The 24572-nt window shown below is 36.7% G+C and overlaps 2 protein-coding genes and 2 pseudogenes across 3 annotated transcripts in view; 1 reads left to right on the top strand and 3 right to left on the bottom strand.

Moving 5' to 3' along the window:
• Positions 1-21351, bottom strand: part of LOC103331137 (organelle RRM domain-containing protein 1, chloroplastic-like) — a 72255-nt gene extending 50904 nt beyond the window's left edge. Inside the window, exons 1-4 of one of the 2 annotated variants that reach the window (XM_089052049.1) lie at positions 20683-21351; positions 20430-20497; positions 20235-20342; positions 19876-20143 (exon numbers count right to left, since the gene is read on the bottom strand). In XM_089052049.1, the coding sequence (XP_088908175.1) occupies positions 20054-20143; positions 20235-20342; positions 20430-20497; positions 20683-20851 (435 nt within the window). In that variant the 5' untranslated portion in view covers positions 20852-21351 and the 3' untranslated portion in view covers positions 19876-20053. Of the gene's footprint in view, positions 1-19875; positions 20144-20234; positions 20343-20428; positions 20498-20682 lie in introns of those variants that run through there. The other variant, XR_016126898.1, reaches the window with a different exon arrangement.
• On the bottom strand, positions 484-13638 carry LOC103331143 (GDSL esterase/lipase At5g03610-like; annotated as a pseudogene).
• LOC148916942 (secreted RxLR effector protein 161 pseudogene) lies at positions 8345-9064 on the top strand (annotated as a pseudogene).
• Positions 16413-19132, bottom strand: LOC103331191 (GDSL esterase/lipase At5g03610-like). Its single transcript, XM_089052048.1, has 5 exons — positions 19019-19132; positions 18675-18875; positions 17809-18083; positions 16978-17284; positions 16413-16755 (listed from the first exon to the last, which is right to left on the bottom strand). The coding sequence occupies exons 1-5, from the start codon at positions 19080-19082 to the stop codon at positions 16538-16540; spliced, it is 1065 nt and encodes a 354-aa protein (XP_088908174.1). The 5' UTR covers positions 19083-19132; the 3' UTR covers positions 16413-16537.
• Positions 21352-24572: the final 3221 nt, after the last annotated feature.

Raw genomic sequence — 24572 nt, 5'->3', positions numbered from 1 at the left:
AGTATGCTCATAAACAATAACTAAAATCTTAATAAGAATCTGTGAATCATATAGGAAAGCACATTCATACTTCGTATAAACAAGGCATATTTATCTTATGGTAAAGGCTGTGGATTTTGAATTTGCATTGCAGTCTTCGGTTTAACGCAAGGGCCTTCTTCAAGCCTCCGCAAGCTTTTAGGTATATATGAAAACATTCTTTTCCATCTTTATTTATTGGTGTCTTTGTACATTGGTTTTGTCATCCACTTATTTAAACTCTATCAACGTATTTTATTTCTACAAAAACTCGTTGTAACATTTTTTCCAACATTAACCTAGGAATCAACCGCATATGTGAAATGAAATTGATCCATGCTCGATCCCTATGTATTTTGGATTACATGTGTGAAGTGTTAAAACATCTAGACACTCAAGACATGGAAGATGGCCTTGTCTAGGCAATCCAACCTTCTAGGGGCAAAGTTTAAACTACACTACAAATCACGAACACAATTGATGAAGAGAAGGTTTTATAGCGGCATAAACTTCATGCCAACCATTCTGTGAAGGGTGTACCGTATCCCAAAAGAAAGAAACATCAGGGTTATCGCATACAATGTACTTCTTTGCACCAGTCTGATCCACACTCCCGCATGAGTATTCATTGCTCACCCCAACACAACATGGCTTTAGTGTGTTAATCTGGAATGTCGAATATCCTGCTATTAAAGAAAGAATATGATCAAATATAGACATATATACATGAGTAGGACCACATTTATTGACCACCACCTTATAAACGTATTTAAGAAGGACCCACATGGATGGTACCTACTTTTATTAGAAAGGCGGTGAGCAAGGTGATGAGTAAATGTAAAACAAATAGCACTATCCAAAAGTAATACAAGTAGAAAGGATAAATTAGCGTTCGCGGAAAAGGGATTTATTACCTTGATGATGTTTTGGGCGCTTCACTGCAGATATAAACGCATTATAGAGATCCAAGTCGACAAATGCCGAATTCTTTGTCTCCTTGTTCAACTCTTCCAACTTTTGAAGCAGAATCTGGTTGTGGAACATTGAAGCCATATTGGCAAATTCATTGCAGTTTTGATATGAAAGAAAGGAAGTTATGCTGGGAAGACATCCTAGGGGCTCTATTGTTGTAACTGCTATTTTTTGCACTCCCAAATCATGTATACGCTTCAAATCCACAGTAAGCTGCTTAATAATAGATTTAGTAAACATTGCCAAATCCTGTCATTTGGAAGATACAACGAGTGCGATCAAGTTGGTATAAAGTCTCTTCAAAATTCAATATATCATGCATGTATTTATGGACATGCCAAGAACCCCACATAGTTCGGAAACATCTAAACCCTTTAATAATCTTGTATTTGATTAAAGTTCCCTAGAAAATGATGGAATCTTGAATTTAAATATATGCTAAAAAACAAACATAACTCCTCGAGAAAAACAAACATCATGTTATTGTTCAACAATGACATCTTGTTATAATTGATTACTGACATATGATAATTACAATACAATAACAACAGATTAATTTAAAGTAGATTATCGCTTGTATAAAAATATTTATTAAGAAATGTCATTTTGATTTTTCAAAATCCATAATTTGTCTGCTGTCACTAAATTATTATTGAAATTGGTGTATAAGCTCAAGTGACATTTCTATAGTTTTTTTAGAAGAAAAATTACATTACGTTAATAGCTTTTTATATTAGATGTTACTTAGAAGAAATGTTAATACACCAATGCAAGAGAGTAATATAAACAACTACAAAATGCACTTACGACAATAAAACCATTAGATTAACCACTTACCTTTGTGTCGTTGCCTGGTCTACCAAAATGAGCAGCGTAGTTGTTCCCTGCAATGATACGAGAGCAATGGACGATTTAATGACGTCGTTTTTGGCATAGACTTTTTGTTGAAGCAGGTGTTCGAAAAAGTCGATTTGGGTGGTCAAGTTCGGTCCACTGACCAATGTATCGAAAACACCTGTGCCTCCAAATGCAAAGTTCATCCCAGACTCTAGTTTGGATTTCTTCACAAATTTTCTCAATGCGTAAGGCACTGGAGATCTTATGCCCAAAAAGGAAGCTGCAATTTTGCAACACGTCAAGGAGGAACAAATAAAATAAAATTGGTTCTTTTTTGTTCTTAAAGTTTTGTTAAACAATGCAGACTTAGGTTGAGCCAGTTGGCTAGAGCAGTGAGTCCGGCCCCCTGCATCTAAATTTGAATCCCCTTTCCATAAATTCAATTAATTTAGAGTAGATTTCCATTTGTATCAAAAAGATTTGGTTAAACAATAATTCAAGCAAATTAAAATTCATGCTCCCCTATAAATAAAAATAATAATTATGCCAATACGATCCCAACCTAGCACTACTAACACAATTATATTTAAATTTTCTACATCTAAATAATATATGACGAATAAATTCATGTCAAATATTTCACATAGCATACTATAAAAACCAAAATTGAACTATGCCCCCTAATTATGCTCATTGTCGCATGTTGGTCCATGAACTTAACTACAGTTAATGGAGGATAAAATGACATTTACACCCATAAACTAACATAATTTTTTGTAAAGAGGAAAATACTCTTGAGAAAGAAAGGAAACAAACCAATATAATCAGTGAGGACACGACCGTTCGAAAACCGGCCGGCCGGCTTTCCCGGAAAAGTTATCCCATAAGGTTCCTTCCATGAAGGATGTTAATGTATGGTTTTTACTATTTTCTTTTGGCTTCCCTTGACAACTTTGTAATAGGATGTGTAATGTAATTTATCAAGCTCAAGTCTAGATTAGGGAAAACTTCTATTGGTGCTCTTCTCTAATCTTTGCTCTATGGTAGCTCAAGCAAGTTAACAAAGGTATTGAGCATTGCATATCATTACATTAAACAGTCTTCATAAAATGATGACTAGTCATCCGTTTCTCATATGACTAGTCATCCTTGCTTCCAGCTGGATAACAAACTGTTTTGTCCTATTCCTCTTTCTCTCTCTCTGCTGCCATCTGTGGTTTTCTGACCTAACGAATTTTTGGTCTGTAAATGCCACGATTTTGGTCATTTGGCGGTTGTCTCTTTTGCGTGGAATTTTCGGGAAAGATTGTTTTGCTTTCTTTCTCTTCTTCCTCAAGAGAGAACCATATATTTTTCATCTATGAGTTTTTCAAATTGATTTCTTTTTGAAAAACTGCTTTTGAAAACCCGAATCTGCATCTAGCTATTCAAATCATCTCTCATTTATATCTAGGTCAGATTCAAGACTGATTTATTCAAGAGTATGGTTTCTTGAAGAAATTGGTCATTCTCCTTTGAATCCAAATATTGGTTTTGGTCCGTGTTGGAACTTGCAAGCTTGTGCCAAGGGATGAAGGAGCTGGAGAAGGAGCTGCCATTGCCATGAAGAACTGAGCTTCAAGTTTTGCTAAGTTGGAGAAGAAGATTGCACAAAGGAGGTATTGCTCATATTCCTAAATAGACCTAGGTGAATCTTGAGCTTGGTTGTATTTCCTTTGTAAGAATCTTTTTCTACTTAGTGGAATGCCTGGTCGGTTGATGACTCCCAGTTTTTCCCAATGGTGGGTTTCTGGGTGAACAAAATCTGTTTTGCATATCTGTAATTTTTCTGGGTTTGTGTTCTTGGTGGTTGACTAGTCATCTTTATTTACTGTTTGATGTTTGCATGATTTTGATGATTTCACACACTTTCACATAGTTGTTGCTAGCACAGGGGATGCCTAGATTGATGGGTCCTTCTGAGTGCCTAGGTTGTCACGAGTAATCTTCTAGGGTTGCAGGTATATTGTGGCATGATCTGTGTGTTCTCTTGATTGTGATTGTTCATGACTAGCAGTTGACTAGTCATACGTGTATTTGGTCAAGGTTTAAAGTGTGTGAAGATTGCTGTGTTGTTTTGTCTTGTTTGTGTAATTAAATTTACCATTTGTCACCTAAGTACCAATTTCAATTGGTATCAGAGCGTCAGCTCTTAACACAAATAGAGAGATCCTAGGATTTGTTTTGGTGTTTAGGTGTGCTCGCTATGGAAAGGGATCGAGTTGCTGGATCTTGCAACTCCCCTCCCTATTTTGACGGTAATAACTACGCTGCATGGAGAGAAAAATTTGAGATATTTCTTGATGCTCTTGATGAGTATGCAAGTGAGTATCTCACAAAAGAGTGGGTTGCTCCGGTAAAGACTGTTTTTGGTGAGGTTGTGCCCAAACCTAGGTCAGAATGGACTGAAGCTAAGGTGTTTGGTGCATATTCGAACAAGAAGGCCAGAAATGCCTTAGTTACTGCTTTGTCTAGCACACAATTTGCACATATACAACATATCCCTAATGCTAAACAAGCTTGGGATAAACTAAGGGTGGTTCATGAAGGGGATGACCAAGTTAGAACCCTAAAACTTCAGATGGTGCTTGCACAATTTGAAGAACTTAGGATGTCTGAAACTGAGTCTATTTCTGAGTTCCATGGGAGAGTTGAGATGATCACAAATGAAGCCATGAGTCTAGGTCAACCCATTGAAGAGCTTCTTGTTGTTCAGAAAATTCTTCGTGTTCTACCATCTAGGTTTAGAGCAAAGAAAACCGCAATCATGGAGGTCCAAAATTTAAATGAAATTAAGCTTGGCAAGCTTGTAGGAAAACTGAAAACCTATGAGATGGAATTGAATATGGAAGAAAATGACTCCAAAAAATCAAAAAATGTTGCACTTCAAGGAGTCATGTTTCCTCTCTGAAAGTTGGTGAAAAATCCTCAGGTTTTGAGGATGAGATGGCCTTGTTTGTCAAAAAATTTAGGAGAATTCTTAAGGATAAGGGAAAGTTTGCTAGAGAGGGCAGCTCTGGTAGTGAGAGACTGTTTAGACCATCAACTGATCGGTCTAATGAGAGGAATAAAGATGTCAAACCTTTCACGAAAGATTTCAGAAAATCTGTCAAGTGCTTCACATGTGGAGGCATTGGACACTATGCTGCTGACTGTGCAAACAATCAGAAAAAATACTCCAAAGGAAAGGACAAGGCCATGAAAGTGAGCTGGAGTGAGAGTGAAAGTGAAGGGTCTCAAGAGGATTCATCTTCCTCTGATGTTGATGACCAACATGTTGCCTTTGTTGCCTCTGTGCAGCCCATGTCTGATGAATCTGATTCCGAGTCAGATGACCTGTCATACGAGTCATTAGGAAGAAAATATGATTGTTTATTTAAAGAGACCTTGTGTTTGAAAGAAGAGAGCCTCAAACTTGAGGTCAATAACCAAGATCTTCAACATGAAATTCTCATCCTAAAAGAAACCAAAAAGGAGTTAAGTGACAAATTTGAGTCTCTAGAAAAAGAAAGTGATGCTCTTGTGTCAATTAGGAGTAACCTTGAGAATCAAGTTAATGTGCTCAAGGAAAGTAACATTGGTTTCCAGAACTCAAACAAACAGCTCCTAGGTGAATTGAATGAAGCAAATAGGAAGATTATATCTATGACCATTGGTGCTTCAAAAATTGACAAAATGTTGAATATGGGAAAAGTTCATGGGGACAAAGGTGGCCTTGGATTTAATCACTTTGGTTCTAGTTCGTCTAGCTTTACCACTAATTTTGTCAAATCAGAAACTCCAGTCACTGTACCTCTTGATGTTCAGCAGGTTGTCAAGAAACCTAAGTTTGTTCCAACTTGTCACAGGTGTGGGTTGACTGGTCATATTCGACCAGTCTGTCATATGTTTAGCAAAGATAAGACCAGAAAATTGTCTTCAAAATCTAAAAGGAATCCCAGGTCTTTGCAAGATCAAGTTGATCATTTGATGAATGAAGTTACTAAGATAGCCAAACTTGTCTCCCTCAAAATGAGTTCTCCCATTGTGCCTAAGTCTACTTGGATTGCAAGAGGTCATACCAAATCTCTTGTTGTGCTAAATGCCTTTGCTGCTTCAAACACCAACTCTTGGTATTTTGATAGTGGTTGTTCCAAACATATGTCTGGGGATAAAAATGTTTTCTCATCCCTCACCCCCTTTGATGGAGGCACTGTGACTTTTGGTGGAGGTCATAGGTCTCAAGTTGTTGGAAAAGGTACTGTTTGTATCCCTGGTCTGCCCGAGCTTAAGAATGTTAGATTTGTTGAGGGTCTCACATCCAATCTCATTAGTGTGAGTCAGCTGTGTGACGATGGAATAGTAGAGGTTAGATTCTCCAAGCATGGCTGCAAAATCATTGGAAAAGGTGACAATGAGATTGTTAGCGTGGCAAGGTCTAGGGACAATTGCTACTGCATTGATGGTGTCAATGATGCAAAAGAAGTAGTTTGCAACAAGGTTGTAAATGAAACAAGTGTTTTGTGGCATCAAAGGCTTGGACATGTGAATTTTAGAGACTTGCATAAATTGTCCAAGAGAGAGTTAGTAAGTGGTCTACCAAAGCTTGAAAAATCTGATCTGCATGTTTGTGAAGGATGTCAATTAGGCAAACAAGTTAGAGTGTCACACAAAAAGGTTAAACACATTCAAACTAATGTTAGTCTAGAACTTGTTCACATGGATCTTGTTGGTCCTATCCAAACCATGTCCCTTGGTGGAAAGAAATATATTCTTGTCATGGTTGATGATTTCTCTAGGTTCACTTGGGTCTCATTCTTACGTGAGAAATCTGAAACCTTCCAAAGGTTTAAGTCTGTTTGTCACCTTTTGCAAAAAGAGAAGATGACTAGTCATCTACCTCTTGTTAGAATTAGAACAGATCATGGCTCTGAATTTGAGAATTCTCAGTTTCTGAAATTTTGTGAAGAAATGGGAATTAAACATGAGTTCTCTGCACCTATTACACCTCAGCAAAATGGTGTTGTGGAGAGAAAGAATAGGGTGCTTGTAGAAATGGCAAGGGTGATGCTGAATAGCAAAATCTTGCTAAACACTTTTGGGCTGAAGCTGTCAATACAGCTTGTTACATCTCAAACAGGGTATTTGTGAGGTCTGGTACCAAACAAACTCCCTATGAGATTTGGAAAGGAAAGAAGCCTAATGTGTCATATTTTAAGGTCTTTGGTAGCACATGCTATATTTTGAGAGATAGGGAGCATCTTGCTAAGTTTGATTCTAAGTGTGATAAGGGAATATTTCTAGGGTATTCCACCACAAGCCGAGCCTATAGAGTGTACAACTGTAGGTCCAGAACCATCATTGAATCCATAAATGTCACTATTGATGATTTTGCTGCATCTACAGAGATGACATTGGATGAGGATGATCTTTTACCTCCTCCTCCTCCTGAGCAAGAATCTCCAGGTCTGGATCTTGTGGTTGACCTGTCAACTTTTGGAAATTCTATCCCGGTTGACCTGTCAACCTTTTCAACTTCTAGTTCCATCTCATCTGTCCAGGCTGCTAGCTCTCATACTGATCTTAGTCCTCTCACTCAAACTGAGAGTGTCATTATTGGCCCTCTTAATCAGGGAGTGAGAACTAGAAAGCAACTTGCTCAAGAAATTAGCCATGTGTGTTATGTCTCCAAGGAAGAGCCTAGAAATGTGAAAGAAGCCCTACACCATGGTGAATGGTTTCTTGCAATGCAGGAAGAATTAAATCAATTTGTGAGAAATGACGTTTGGTACCTTATTCCTAGACTAGTCAACACAAATGTCATAGGCACTAAGTGGATTTTCAAAAATAAAACCGATGAGCAAGGTAATGTGGTAAGAAACAAGGCTAGATTGGTTGCTCAAGGATACACTCAAATGGAAGGCATTGACTTTGATGAAACTTTTGCCCCTGTTGCAAGATTAGAATCAGTTAGATTGCTTCTTGCCATTGCTTGTCATTTGAAATTCAAACTTTATCAAATGGATGTCAAAACTGCCTTCTTGGATGGTGTCCTAAATGAAGAGGTTTATGTTGAGCAACCAAAGGGTTTTGAAGATCCACATCATCCAAATGATGTGTTTCGATTAAAAAAGGCTCTCTATGGTTTGAAACAAGCTCCTAGAGCATGGTATGAGAGGTTATCCTCTCATCTTCTAGGAAATGGGTATGTTAGAGGGTCTGTTGATAAAACTTTGTTTGTGAAACGGTTTAAAAAGGATGTCTTGATTGCTCAAGTGTATGTTGATGATATTGTAGTTGGTTCTACCTCTGATTTGCATGTTCAAGATTTTATTCATGTCATGACTAGTGAATTTGAAATGAGTCTTGTAGGTGAGCCTATTTCTTAGGTCTTCAAATTAAACAAAGCCATGATGGGATCTTTGTATCTCAATCTAAATATGCAAAAAATCTTGTGACAAAATTTGGTTTGGAGGGGGCAAAATCTGCAAGAACTACAATGAGCACTAGTGCTAAGATTCATAGAGACTTGCATGGCAAAAGTGTGGATCAAACTCTCTATAGAAGCATGATAGGGAGTCTTCTCTACTTGACTGCTAGTAGACCTGACATTTCTTTTAGTGTTGGTGTGTGTGCTCGGTTTCAAAGTGATCCAAAAGAGTCTCACTTGTTTGCTGTTAAGAGAATCATTAAATATGTGAGTGGGACTATTGAGTTTGGGTTGTGGTATACCTATGACACTTGTGTCAATCTTGTTGGGTATAGTGATGCCGATTGGGCAGGTTGTAGTGATGATAGGAAAAGCACTTCCGGGGGGGTCTTCTATGTAGGCAACAATCTTGTTGCTTGGCATAGCAAAAAACAGAATTCTGTCTCCTTATCCACTGCTGAAGCAGAGTATGTTGCAGCTGGGAGTTGTTGTACTCAACTCCTTTGGATGAGACAAATGTTGGAAGACTATGGTCTTGCTCAATCATCCTTTCTAATCTATTGTGACAACATGAGTGCCATAGATATTTCAAAAAATCCTGTTCAACACTCTAGGACTAAGCATATAGACATTAGGCACCATTTTATTAGAGATCTTGTGGAAGACAACATTTTATCTTTGGAATTTGTTCCCTCTGAAAAACAGCTAGCAGATATACTCACCAAGGCCTTGGATTTTCAGAAACATGTTACACTTCGGCAGTCCATTGGCCTTTGCTCAATTGATTGATTAGCTGGTCTGTTCTTTGTCTTCAGCACATTTCAAAACAGTTGACTAGTCATTTTGCTTGTAGATGACTAGTCAAGTCCAAAATTTCTTGTGTTTTGTTTTTATGTTGATATGTCACTGTTCATCTCTCTCATTTCTGATGGTATGAATAATTGAATGTTTTTGTGCTTTGTCTGACTTGTGCATAATCCCTTTTCTTGTTTAAGATGCTATTAGATGAGACTTAAATCGTGCTATCTTGTCCTCTTGGTGAACCACGTATCTTTGCTTCATTTTGGACTGCTCTTGTTATTATCTCTTAGCTGGTCTCACTCTCTTAGCCAATCTATTTAAAATTTATAAAAAAAAAAAAAAGGAAGTGTGACCAATGTAGTCACGGCTCTAGGACGGTATAAGGTGTTTTGATTGAAGAATCTAGAGCAAAGAGCCGTAAAATTGGGCCATTCAAAGCACTTATGTTCGGGATGTGCAAGTAACTCAAAATAAATCATCAAATATTTTGCCATTAGAGAGTGATGATATTTTGCTGTGAGCCCATACTATGATCATGTCTTAAGAATGCTTTGTATACTTGTTTCTCCAAGAGAGATAAGATATCATCTCTTGTGTCCCTTGGCTCTAAATCTCCTTCTCTCCTAAATATGCCTTGTCTCTGAGCATGAATTGCATCTCATTGCCTATCTCTCAGAGTTGATTGTCTATGTACACTGCATATGGTTTTAATATTTTCTTCTTTTTTTTTTTTTTTTTCATTCCCTTTCCTTCATATGTTGAAGACTTGGTCTAGGCTATTGTGCTAATGCAACTTTGATCACTTGATATATGTGCTAGTTCATGCTTGTGTTTTTAGAAATCAAAACCTTGTCTTTCACAGGGTCGATATTATTTGGTGTTTGTCATACTGCTGTTTTGGTTGACTAGTCATCTTTGCTTATGGTTGACTAGTCATCTGGGTGTTTTGCATTTGATACTCGCTCTGGTTTGCATTAGTTGACTAGTCATCATATTTGTGGTTGACTAGTCATCCGGTTCTGCCTGTGCCAATTTTGCCTGGGTTGACTAGTCTTCTTGCTTGTGGTTGACTAGTCATCCGCTTTGTCTCCTAACCAATGCGTCTTTTTCTTTTTTCGTTTTGGCGGTTATTTTTTTTTCATTTTGGTTCTGAGCGGTTTTTTCTTTTTTTGGGTCGTGTCGTTTGCGTCTTTTTCCTTTTTAGGTCTTTTCTTTTCCTCTTCTTCCTCGTTTTCGTTTCCTTCTTCTCTCTCTCTGTGTTCTCACAGTCTCGCTCTTCTCCATTTCATTTTTTCTCTCTTCAAATTCATTCCCGCTGCTAGCCATGTCTTCCTCAAAGCCTATCCTCACTTACCACCGTCGTTCCAAATCCAAATCCACTGAAAGTGTGGATTTCATTCCCTCAATTCCTAGGGCTCCTAGAACCCGTCCCTCTTCCTCTGTTCCTGTTGGAGATTCCTCTCCATTTGTGTCTTCTGAGGCTGCCTCCTTCTTTGAAGAAGTTGTCTCCAAAAGGAAATTTGTTCCTGAGAGGTCTTACCAGTTTGATGCTATTCCTTTGGCTGCTCAGGAGTTTGCAAATCAAATTTTGGAGCACTACCACCTTCATGCCCTAAACTCTCTCTCTGGTAAGTTTAATGCCTCTGTAATTCAAGAATTTTACTCTAACTTTCCTGCTGATCCTAAGGAGTCAAAATTTCAGATAATTGTTAGGTCAGTCCCCATTACTCTGAGACCATCTGTTATCAATCGGGTCTTAGGTTTTCGATCGTGCCCTGGTTTTGATTATGCGAAATTTGCTCTTGCTTCTGCTGATTACTCCATTGATCTTTTTAAATCTATGGCATACACTGATCAATCCATGCCTTTGACTTCTAAAGGTCTGCCTATCAAGTCTTACCTGTCACCGTTTTATAATTTTTTTGTGGGACTTTATCCGTTATAATGTTCTCCCCACTGGGAACAATTCTAATCCCACTCTTGCTGCCTGTCAACTCATGATTTCCATGGTGAATCATGATAAAATTCCCCTTGGTGATATCCTTTATAATGCCATTCTTGGAAAAACCATTGGTCATGGTACCAAGCACAAGGGGACTCTTGTGTTCCCTTGTCTGATTCAGCGTCTTTGTGAGAAAAATGCGGTGGTATTTCATGATTACGATCAGTGGCATCCTCTCATTGATCCTTATGGCAAGGCCTCTGCTGCCCTTAGCCAGAAAGTTTCTAGAACCTTTCTCACTTCTGTGTCGTCTTCCTCTGAGAATGCCTCTCAGAGATCAGTTGGCTGCCAAGGAGGAGTATATTCAGCATCTTTTGAGCCGCATTCCATCCACTTCGACTCCTGCTGCTGCTCGCTGCTGCCGCAGATACTCACCTTCTCCCGCCACTGTTGAGGACTCGGATGACTCTGTGGATTCTGGTGGCTCTTTGGTGTTTTAGCTTGGTGTTGCTCTTGGCTGTGTCCTTGTTAGGAAGATTAATTCTGGATAGGTTGTGCATTTTGATAGGGGAAGTTGTTTTGTAATCTCCTTATGGGTAGTCTGTGCATTTTGCTAGGGGGGATTGTTTTTGTTAACACATTGTGGGTAGTCTATGCATTGTGATAGGGGGAGTTGTTCTGTCCTGTTTTGAACAACTAGTATTTGACTAGTCATAAATCTATGTTCTGTATTGTTTTTAACCAACTGTTGTTTGACTAGTCATCCATATATGAATATGTGCTGTTAACCTTGTTCCTATATGCCTATCACTTTGTGGTTAATCCCTTTTATATGCTGTTTCTCTCTCTCTGCCTTTTTGCACTTTCCTTATCAACAAGGGGGAGAACACTCTCAACCCCACATTGCATATTGTTTTAAAATTTCTGTGATAATATGCTTGTTTTTGTGCCGGGAAGATTGGTTGTTCTTGCAGGTACCTTCACTTCATCATCTCATTAGTCTTGGTTTTGGGTTGAGTGTTCTTAGAGAGTGTGTCGTCAAGGAAAGCCAAAAAGGGGGATATTGTTAATGTATGGTTTTTACTATTTTCTTTTGGCTTCCCTTGACAACTTTGTAATAGGATGTGTAATGTAATTTATCAAGCTCAAGTCTAGATTAGGGAAAACTTCTATTGGTGCTCTTCTCTAATCTTTGCTCTATGGTAGCTCAAGCAAGTTAACAAAGGTATTGAGCATTGCATATCATTACATTAAACAGTCTTCATAAAATGATGACTAGTCATCCGTTTCTCATATGACTAGTCATCCTTGCTTCCAGCTGGATAACAAACTGTTTTGTCCTATTCCTCTTTCTCTCTCTGCTGCCATCTGTGGTTTTCGACCTAACGAATTTTTGGCTGTAAAGGCCACGATTTTGGTCATTTGGCTGTCTCTTTTGTGGAATTTTCGGGGAAAGATTGTTTTGCTTTCTTTCTCTTCTTCCTCAAGAGAGAACCATATATATTTTTCATCTATGAGTTTTTCCAATTGATTTCTTTTTGAAAAACTGCTTTTGAAAACCCGAATCTGCATCTAGCTATTCAAATCATCTCTCATTTATATCTAGGTCAGATTCAAGACTGATTTCTTCAAGAGTATGGTTTCTTGAAGAAATTGGTCATTCTCCTTTGAATCCAAATATTGGTTTTGGTCCGTGTTGGAACTTGCAAGCTTGTGCCATGGGATGAACGAGCTGGAGAAGGAGCTGCCATTGCCATGAAGAACTGAGCTTCAAGTTTTGCTAAGTTGGAGAAGAAGATTGCACAAAGGAGGTATTGCTCATATTCCTAAATAGACCTAGGTGAATCTTGAGCTTGGTTGTATTTCCTTTGTAAGAATCTTTTTCTACTTAGTGGAATGCCTGGTCGGTTGATGACTCCCAGTTTTTCCCAATGGTGGGTTTCTGGGTGAACAAAATCTGTTTTGCATATCTGTAATTTTTCTGGGTTTGTGTTCTTGGTGGTTGACTAGTCATCTTTATCTGCTGTTTGATGTTTGCATGATTTTGATGATTTCACACACTTTCACATAGTTGTTGCTAGCACAGGGGATGCCTAGATTGATGGGTCCTTCTGAGTGCCTAGGTTGTCACTAGTAATCTTCTAGGGTTGCAGGTATATTGTGGCATGATCTGTGTGTTCTCTTGATTGTGATTGTTCATGACTAGCAGTTGACTAGTCATACGTGTATTTGGTCAAGGTTTAATGTGTGTGAAGATTGCTGTGTTGTTTTGTCTTGTTTGTGTAATTAAATTTACCATTTGTCACCTAAGTACCAATTTCAAAGGAGACACAGATTTTCTGATATTCCCAGTATCAACATATGAGTCCCCGAAGACGAAAAGTTTCACAGAGCCATGAATGTTGTGCTGATGAAGGTGATGATCAGCTTCAAGAACTTCTGCCACCATATATCAAAAGCAATAAAAAGGACAAATACATACAATTTTCTTTTGTCTAAAAAAAATATAAAGACTGATATCAAGAACATATATATATTTAGTTATGAAGAACTAACCTGTAAAAGTGGTGATGTATAAAAGGAAGAGACAAGAAGAGGCGATGGTGGTTTGCTTCTCCATTTGAAAGCAGAGATTTTTGGGTGTCTTGAAAGGAAAAAAATGAAAAGAAAAAGACACTGGCGTTCTTACATATGGGCATGATACAATGTACCCTGCTTAATAGCAATAGGTTTTTACAGCTTAGAAAAGGATAAGATAAAAACGGATTCTTTTTTTGTTTGAATATTTATTAATTTTGGTGACTTTAGTGTCATTTTCATTTTCCGTTCTATAAAAGATGGAAAACATTTATGACACCCAACAATTTCGTTGCAGCACTTGGAAAGTTTTTTATGTATCTTTTCTCATTTCATATTTTCTCGACATTAATTCTATAACAGTGTGTTTGAATGAAGGAAATAAATTTGGAATTTTTATAAAAGTCAAAATTTCTAAATTGGCATGAATCAATTCTTATGTTTGGATTAAAAAAAAATTAGAAATTTAGAAATCCCTGTGAAAAAAAAAAAGGAATATTGTCATAAATCCCAACTTTAAATTCTATCTAAAAGTACTTATTTCTCAAATTTCAAGATAAATTGAGTTTTTAAAAAAATAACTTTACAAATAAAGGCTAAATTCGGTATTTTAATTCCGTCATCCCAACAAATTCTAGAACATTAATTTCCTTCAATTTAAATTCCGTCATTTATAAATTATTTTGTACTTTTTAATTTCCTGATCCAAATGCACTGTAAATAAACTTACTTCAAGGCCTAGCAATTATTATCATTTTTTTAAATCCAATTTTGCTCACTCCTTAATTATTATGATGTAGCTTAGGGTTTAAACCCTAAAAATATTTATGATGTACCTCACCCTAAACCCTAAAACACTATTGTACTTGGATAGGCCTCAATAACCAAATCATACCTTTGTTCAAGCGGCCCCTTCTTACCACAAAGATACTGCAACTAAGATAAATAGGCATCATGCTAACCGTGCCTAGTCCAATGAAAAATGATATTAACTTGCAGACTAGTAGACCTATGTTATTTGCTGTAGGGTTCATATTTTTGTTCACTATAGGAGGACTCATTGGAATAGTCCTGGCAAATTCTGGGCTACACTAGGTCATCAAGCTTTTGGTGAAGTTTTCACGCTGCTCATTTAAGTTTACAAGTCCCTATAGTCAAACCCGATCCTATGACTAGGCCTAGGCATTTCTCTAGAGGGGTGTCGTCAAGACCTCTAGAGACAAGAATAGTCGAAGTGAAAGGAAGGAAATCTTCTCCCGAATCAATGATCTAGAGGGGAAACTAAGTTATGGGCTGTCTGATGAGGGCTATGCTAGTCTCATAGCCATCTATCTCTATAGTATCCCGCAATTTCTGCTCATTCCCGTCCTTTTCATTCTTGATAGCACATGAAAGAGACTGTTCTTGGTCCTTGGCCGTCCTTTGTCCTCTTTCGATAATACCATAGATGATATTGGTCCCGATCTTCGATTCAATCTGGGAATGGTTGTTAAAGAGACCCGTGGTAATCGTCTTTTTTTTTTCTTTATCTAAGGTCTTAGCTATCCTACTGACTTTTCTTTTTTCTTTTTCTTGTTCTTGTTGAGATACCTTAACATTGTCATTACACGCTGCTTTCCTTAGGTTAAAGAACCCGCATGACACATTGGCATTGTGTCTAAGAAAACCCCAATCCCCTTCTTAACTTTGGCAAAAGAATATATATATATATATATATATATATCAATAGGCATGATATGTCCCCTAATATACTAGTAAATTGTAAAATATTAATCTAATTGTATATTAACCTAGTATGGAACTCAAATAACTGAACAGTTAATATATTCAATAAGACATGTTGAAATACTTCATTTTAGCTTAACTAAGACAATGTGGAATTCGAAAGTACATTACATTGTCACCAAGGTTTGGTCCTGACTTTTGGGTGGCCATGGGCGATAAACTAAATGAGGCCCCTTCCCTTAGTATACAATTGCAAAAAAAAGCAACAAATAAAATGATTTTACGTAGAGCATAGAGTGCGTAAATAAGGATTTTACGATAAACAATTATAGAGCATAATCCTACCTGGTCAATTATAAAGCAGAGTCTAAGTCTCTTAACAGCAAAGTCATTGTCTGTGTATAATTTGGAAATTGAAAAAATAGTTTGATGGATAGGAACAAATATACTCATGTTCCTCCCCTCTTGGTCACCATCAATCTCAAAGACAATTTGTGAGCTTTTTAGTATGAGATTGATTCTTACAATATGATATGAGAAAAAAATGATGAGGGAAACTGAAAATAATAGGTGGATTGAAGAGAGATGGGGAAAACGGAGAAAAATATGGTGGTGGATTATTATGAGATGGGTGGAATAAATAGAGTTCTTCCATGGAGAAACTAACTAGGAGAGGAATCGTCTTCCTCAAGCACATGTTGTTTCTGTTTCTGCATGGGAAAAGAAAAAATCTTTTGGGAAGAGGAAACGAAGGAACCTAATTTAATCGCGTGTTGTTTCTGTTTTTTATTATTATAATAATAAATTGGACAATAGTATATATATATATATATATATATATAAATGTGGGGCCCCTTAATTGGAGGCCCATGGCCAAGGCCCCTCTCGCCCACCCCAAGTCCGACTCTGACTGTCACTGTAGCTTGTTGTGGATGTGTTTTCAATTTTTTTTTAATACACAAAGAAGATATGCGAATGCATATTTATTAAGCGTGGATGCTAATTAAGGTTTTACATAGATAACTTTATATCTTATCTGCTGACTTCTAACTCTAGCTAGGTTAAAATCACACTATTTGTGCTTAATTAGTACTTCTCTCATGCAAAGAAGTTGATAAATTATCAAGCAATCCAACCACATATTAGTCTCTTTTATATCATTATGATATATTGGGTAAACCAACCCTCTAGGGCCAATATTTAAACTACACAATAAATCACAAATACAATAGACGAAGAGAAGATTTTATAGCGGAATAAACTTCATGCCAGCCATTCTGCGAAGGGTGAATCGTGTCCCAAAAGAAAGAAAGTTTGGGCTTATCACATACAATGTACTTCTTTGCTCCACTCTCATCCACACTCCCACATGAGTATTCCTTGCTCACCCCAACACAACACGGCTTCAGTGGATTAATCTGGAGTGTCGAGTATCCTGCTATCCGAAAAAGAGTTCAAGTAGTACATGAGTTCACATTTCTTGACCACCTTACATACAGATGAGGGGGATCCACATAAACAGTACGTACCGACCTCTATTAGAAAAGTGGTGAGCAACATGATGACTAAATGTGACATATCCAAAAGTAATACTAAGCTAGTAGCTATAGAAAGGACAAAATTACGGTTCATTACAAAGAGTTAATTAATTAATTACCTTGATGGTGTTTTGGGAGCATAATTGCAGACAGAGATGCGTTATAAAGATCCAAGATTACAAATGAAGATTTCTTAGTCTCCTTGTTCAACTCTTCAACTTTTTGACGCAAAATCTGGTTATGGAAAATTGAAACCAAATTGGCAACTTCACTACAATTCTGATATGAAAGAAATGAAGTCATGCGGGGCAGACATCCCAGGGGCCCTATTGCTGTAACAGCTATTTTTCTCACTCCCAACCCATGTATACGCTCTAGATCCACAGCAAGCTGCTTAATAATGGATTTGGTGGCCGCTGCGAAATCCTGTCATTTGGAAGATACGAGTGCCATCAAGTTAGCATCAAGTCACCTCACAATGCAATATATCATGTATGTATAATGTATATTTGTGGCCATGCTATGAACCCAAAAATGATACAATCATAGTTCAAAAACATTTGAGAACAATGGTTATATGAGTTTTCTTTAAGCGTTCCCACGCTCTATGAATGCCCATCATGTTATCAATGACATCTGGTTATTATTGACAAGGAACATACGATAATTACGCGGTATAATAATAGTTAAGTAAAATTTTAGAAATGTCACATGAACTCATACGTTATTTTTCATTTTTTTACATTAAAGAAAAACTTAAGAGATGTCATCTCGATTTTTTAAAATCTATGATTTGGCTCCATATGTTAACTCTGTTACATAATCTATTAAGGAAAATCATGTGTTGTACACACATCTCACTTAAATTATTAAAGAAAAAACAAAAGCTTTCCCACTTGCCTACATTGCATGCATGTCAACAAACAGATAGAGTTAGCTTAACCACTTACCTCAGTGTGGTTGCCAAAATAAGCAGCGTAGTCGTTACCCGCAACTGATACGAGAGCAATGGACGAGTTAACAACGTCGTTTTTGGTACTATAGAGTTTTTGTTCAAGCAGCTGTTGGAAAAAGTCGATTTGGGTGGTCAAGTTTGGTCCACCAAACACTGTATCAAAAACACCTGTCCCTCCATATGCAAAGTTCATCCCAGACTCTAGTTTTGATTTCTTCACAAATTTTCTCAATGTGTAAGGCACGGGAGAGCCTACGCCCAAAAAGGAAGCTGCATTACATTGCAAGATCTCAGAGAGGCATTTCATAAAACAAAATAAAAATAAAATAAAATATTGGTTTTTTTCTTGTTTTCTTTTTGTTTTTAGAACTTGGTTTGAACAAACAATAATGCAATTACAAATTAAAATATAGAACAAATCATGCACTCTCAATCCCAATCTAGTAGTAAGAGCATACACAGTTTGTGGTGTATTTTCGAGAGTGTAAAGCCACTTTAGCATCCACTTTACATCTCCGAATGGTGTAAATATAGTTTTTGCTCTAATGGTGAATACGTAAATCCAAAGATATATATTTGATTTTCTTGTCTAAATTCTTTTTAGTGTTTTTTATAAAATTTATTTTATGAATGTTACGGTTTAATTTATTTTTCCAAATAAATAGACCTAAAAATAATTATATAATATATATTTGATTGTCCATGTTTAAATAATTTATGAAGAGTAATTTCTTGTCAAATATTTCACATGTAAACATACTAGAAAAAGTAAAATTCAACTATAGAGGCAAACATACACTCATAATCTAACATATATTTTTGGACTGAGGAAAATACTCTTAAGAGAGAAAGAAAAGGAACCTATATAATTGGTAAGCACGAAACCATCTGAAAATCGACCAGCTGGCTTTCCCGGAAAATTGATGCCATAAGGTTCCTTCCATGAAGCAGACACGGATTTTCCAGTATTTCCAGTATCAGCATACGAATCCCCGAAAACAAAAAGCTTCATAGAACCATGACGATTATGACGATGATGGTGATGATGTGCTTCAAGAACTTCTACCATTATATATCAGAGGCAATAAGGGACAAAGAGTAAATATGACAATATAAATACATTTTTCTTTGTCTAAATAATAAGTTGTGGCTACAATTAATATATGATTATCAAGAACATGTATATTTGTTTTTGTAGCACTAACCTGTAAACGTGGCGATGTATAAAAGGAAGAGACAAGAAGAGGTTATGGCTGTTTGCTTCTCCATTTAAAAGCAGAGATTTCGGATGTGTTGAAAAATAAAGAACTATATGATATGAAGTGATATTGTGGGTGGAAGAAACCGGCAGTCTTATATATATATATATATGAGCACGATGCAAAGCAATAGGTTAGATTTTACAGCTTAGAAAAGGGGGTCGCAAAAATGCGTAGATTATTACTATGACTGAAATTAAGTGAAATGCGAGAAAATACGTAGATTTTTTGAAATTCAATAATTTTGTTGCAACGCTTGGAAAGTTGTGTATCTTTTCTAAATTTGGTGACCTTATTGGGACTATTTCTCTATAATAAAAAATAATAATTATAGTATCCATAAATAAACTTACTTGAAGGCCAAACAAATTATTTTGATTTAAAAGTCTTCATAACTTGAGCAGATGAAATGAGTTAAAAGTCACCACATTTAGAGTTTGTATCATGAATGGTCCCTGAATTTTTCAAAAGTCTACATTTGAGTCCTTAAACTTTTAAACCAATGACTGTGGTCCTTAAATAGTCAACTACCAAGTTTGACTCTCGATGTATTGGCCTGCATTCTGTGAGGGCCTGCCTGGAGCCTTACATCGTTATCCAGGCCCCAAATGGGAGGAAAAATGAGATCACTATGCAGCTTGTGGTGGCCTCTTGGGCCATATTTTAGAAGGGAAAGGGCACAAGGAGCCAACAGCTGAACCCCACTGTGCTGCATTTTAGGACTCGAGATCTCACTTTGGAAAAATAACCGAAAAATAGCGGATCTTTAGGATGGTTTAAGAGCACACACTTCCTTACTAGCCTTTTTAGGAGCAAGTTCTACCCATGGGCTCTTAACATTGCAGCAGAAAATATGTAGGTCAGTTCTTTGAAGATGCAAAAATATTGTGGTACTGACAAAGTTCCTTATATGAACTCAATGTCAATATTTAGGATGCTGGCCACAAAATAATTCAATTCTTAGTGACAAATGTCTCTCCTTCATCTGGTTGCTGATCTGCTCTGACCCCTGCTGTATCTTGGAGGGCTAGTCTTAGCAACATCAACAACTATCATCCAGCCATTAATGATCTGCAAGAATCATCAACAAAAAATAGGCTAAGCTTTCCTCTTCAGAGTGTTGGATCTGTTTTATAAACATGTAAAGCATGTTGAAACTTGCCTTGCCATTCATCTCTCTGAGTGCTGCACTAGCAGCTTCCTCCGTGGTGTATTCTATGAATGCATAACCTTTGGACCGTTTAGAAATTTTGTCCATTATTATTTTAACCGTTGAGGCAAACATTTAATTAGAATGAGCATATACTGCCATCAAATTGAAAACCCCATTTTATGCTTAAAAAAAAAGTGCAGTACCTTCAACAAGCTCACCAAAGCCTTCAAATGCTGCTCGGAGGGTTTTCTCAGATGTATAAAATGATAGGCCTGTTCAGAAACTAAAATCTTCTTAGCAATTTCAAGTGAATATGCAATGAGAGGGAAAAAGAAGCTACACATATTGAAGAATATCGAGATCTTTTGAAAAATTAAAACGGATAACTCTAGTAAAGAGTTAAAACATAGTTAGCATTACAACTATGTTTCACATCAGAATAAAAGTTGCAACATACCAGTAACAAAAAGTTTCTTTGTTTTTGTCGGGGTTGTTTCACTTGCCTCTCCAGATGTCGACAGATCTGTAGAACTCTGCAAATTATTACCTGAGAAACACATATTCATAACAAATTGACATTGTTTACAGGTGGAACCTACTGCTGTAATGGTTAGCATTGGTGCCATTAAATAGAAAAGGACCTGAATAATGTTGGATAAAAACAACTATCATTGCACTCTGAAAAAGAAATTTTTTAAAAAAAAATTTCATAATCGTTTGTAATTACGAATACCAATGTCAGGTTGTTAACAACCCATTTCATGTTCCTTCAGGAATCTTTAACTTCATATAAACCAGCAGCAATAAACAAAAATGACTGAGGTGAAATTTTTTTATTGAAATCACTAATAAATCCGGGTTTCCTACTACTTGATAAACATGGTACAAAAGATGGCATCCTTTAGTGCAAGGGATCGGGAATAAAGCTAATAATTTAACGGAAAACTATAGTTCAACACACGTCAAGCTCCATCAGTTTATCAGATACTACCAAGCCTCTTCCCAAATATTTAAGAATTGTTAAGGAATGAGTAACCAAAATGATGTATTGAAGAACTCTACACGAAAAAATACTTAGGACCAGGAACCCATGACCTGTTATCTGCTGAATCTGTTCTTTCTATGATCAGTATAGGTCTCTTCTTACAATTATTGGCGAAACTCCAAGATTTTCACATACCATGAAATCAAGCTCTTTCTATTTTTAAATTCCAGGATGTGTAATATTTAACTTCGAAACTTCAAAATAATAGTTATATATGAAATGCTAATGAATGTTCACACACCTATCAATCTAGTTATTACTAGCATGCCAAGATTAACGGGTTCTTCTGAGTGCCTAGGTTGTCATGTAGTTATCTTCTAGGCTTGCAGGGATTTAAATATTTGATATGTTGTGCATCTGTGTGTATGCTTATATGTTCATAGGTCTATGACTAGTTGTTGACTAGTCATATTGTCTGCAGGTTTATTTGATCATTGTTGTCATACGTCTGTCATTGTCACTACAACAAAAAAGGGGATAGACGACGGTGATCCACCGTCATTGTGATGCTTCGAAAACCGTCATTAAATCGACTGCCATCTTTTGGAATATCAATCTATGATGGCTTTTCATCATCATTGTTTATCTATAACGATGATGATTTTAGTAAAACCGTCATTGTTATAATGTCAAGACGAGAGTCTTTTGTTAAAAATCGTCATTGTTTATGGATAAAGACGACGGTTTTTGTTAAAATCATCATCATTTATCGGTAAAGACGTTGATGTTTTGTTAAAAAGCGTCGTTGATTGTATATAAAGACGATGGTTTTTGTTAAAATCATCATCATTTATCGGTAAAGACGTTGATGTTTTGTTAAAAGCGTCGTTGATTGTATATAAAGAAGACGGTATTGTGTTAAAAAGATGACGATTTTTCCAATAAAATCATCATTTTATTACATTTTAGTTTTTTGTTTCCTATCCTAAACAACGATTTTAACTAGAAAACCAATTATAATGCTTTATTAACGAATATATACACTAAAAAATTATTTCTTTCATAAAACTTGAAGATTCAATAGTTATTACATAGTCAACCAATCTTTATTCTATCACATACATACTTCCTACCTATAATTAGAAATAATGGAGCTCACAAATTCTACTAATATGATGTTAACTTCATAAATTTGTTCTTGGGTCGACTTAGCTCTACTGTCTTGCACATTTCCAAGTTGTTGGTGTCGAAAGGACCTACACGAAAGAGACCCCAATACTCTTAAACATAAACTTGTTTAGCAGCAACCTAACCTTAGCAAAAAGATCCATGCAGCTTTAGAATGACAGCAGAGCACAATTCCAAACTTATTTGTATTGTTATGGCTTAGTTTTTTCTTTTTAGTGTAATATAAATAAGAGCATAATTGGCAAAGTACCTTCACCATAACCTGTTCTTGTGGTGGCACAATTCCAAATGCTGCTCCCATCGCTAACTGGGAACTTGATTCTTGGACCACAAAGGAATACTGCTTCCCCCTAATTTTTAGGTGCCATAACTTTGCATTAGAAACACATGAAATAAGGACGAACTTCATCATATAGAACCTCTTAGAAAACGATGATATAATATGAATATATCATATCTCAATTGAAGTAAGCACTTTGGCAGTACATAAATCTAATCAGCAATCAAAAATACCACAAGTATGGAAGTATCTATGCACAACAAGGAAAAGAAAATTAAAGCCAGACGAAGAAGCAGAACAAAGCAGAAAAGAGATCATTGCAATCAATTGCAAATTGACAAGTATTAACAATAGCATAGAAACAACCCAAAACTACTTAATACAAGGCCACGAGGTCATCCATCTGTAAAGCATACTCACGCTCTGGTGATGGCAAAATGTTGTGCTTTCCAGAAGAATCCAAATAGACATTGGCCTTGACAACATTCAGGCCAAGGTTCCTAAGCGCACTCATTTGTGAACCCAGTTAATGAAAGTTGAATTATATGTTCAGAGATAGACACTAAGACAGATCATTCTAAATATCTCAACATCTATGCTGGAGCAAAATAATAGACAAACAATATTGTTGGAAGTAGTGAGTAATGCTCTATACAGTACCAAGAAAATTGCAATACTTAAAACTACATTAGATGTTGATGAGCTTCTAGGATCAATCTATAAGCATTATAAGCAACCATTTTGAAATTATTACAACACATAAAGAGAATTTCAGTTTGTGGGGACCAAATCTAACGCATCATGGCCTAACCCATATGCCACAACTAAAAGACGTGGGATGATCGAACTTCCCTCCCCTCCCACTAGAGGAGTGCGGAACAAGGGAGACGCAAGTCACTCATCTGATACCATTACCACGAAGTGGAGGATGGGATGCGCAAAGTTAGGGAAGTGGGGCTAAACCCAATACCTCGGAGCGTTATAAAAACCCAACTAGACCTCCAGCAAAGGTATGAAAAATCCAATTGAACACTAAGAGTACGTTGCGCAAAACTGACTTGAGCGTCGGAGTGGCTTTTGCAGGTACTCACCCCATTTCCATCGTTCGACTTCGGGAACGTAATCTGGAGTTCTCTTTCAACCAAGGAAACGTCGGACTTGATCAAGAACACATGCGGTATTTCTTCTTGAAAGAAATCCTGCTCCAACAGTTGGCGCCGTTTGTGGGAATCTCGCAAAGTTGATCATAAACATGACTGAACCTGCATAGGGAATGATGAGTCGATTTTATATTATATATTTAACCTCATTCTTAGTATATTTTGGTTAATATGTTGGAAGAATTTTGATACTTTGAATTATATTTCCAATATAGGACTTTCGACTTCCTCTGGAGCAAAATATAATCAAATGGACGAATTTTGGAGTAATTCCAGTTGGAGAATGTTTGTGAGCCACTTAGCTTGATCGTATCAAAATATCAGACTTTTCCACCAAGCGATGATTTCCTGGCGAATAAATGAAGGAGCAGTGCGCTATGCTGGAATAGTGACGTTTTGGGCTTTTATTGCGTTTTTGGAGCCCAAGATGACCTCGGATGGATTCGTGGCCTTCTGGAGAAGTGTTCGGAATATTTTTATCTTTAAAACGAGCTATCTTGGGCCAGATTTGGAGGAGATTTGAGACCAAAACGTTCCTGGGCAGATTTGGGCAGATTCTCCTAATCCAATTTGGATTTTATATCCTAGTATTATTTTATTTTAACTTAGTTTCCCTGTGGGGATTGGGTAGCTAGGTTTTAGGAGGTATTTAAGTTATTTTTCACAGCAATTTAGGGGACTTCCTTCTTTTTATTTCTTTTTGGCTTTTGGAGCAATTGCTAGGGTTTTGGATT

Source organism: Prunus mume, linkage group LG5 (genome assembly GCF_029339155.1).
Source record: "Prunus mume cultivar Tortuosa linkage group LG5, ASM2933915v1, whole genome shotgun sequence".
NCBI lineage: Eukaryota > Viridiplantae > Streptophyta > Magnoliopsida > Rosales > Rosaceae > Prunus > Prunus mume.
The sequence above is the reverse complement of the archived record's forward strand: the minus strand, read 5'-3'. Positions and strand labels throughout refer to the sequence as shown.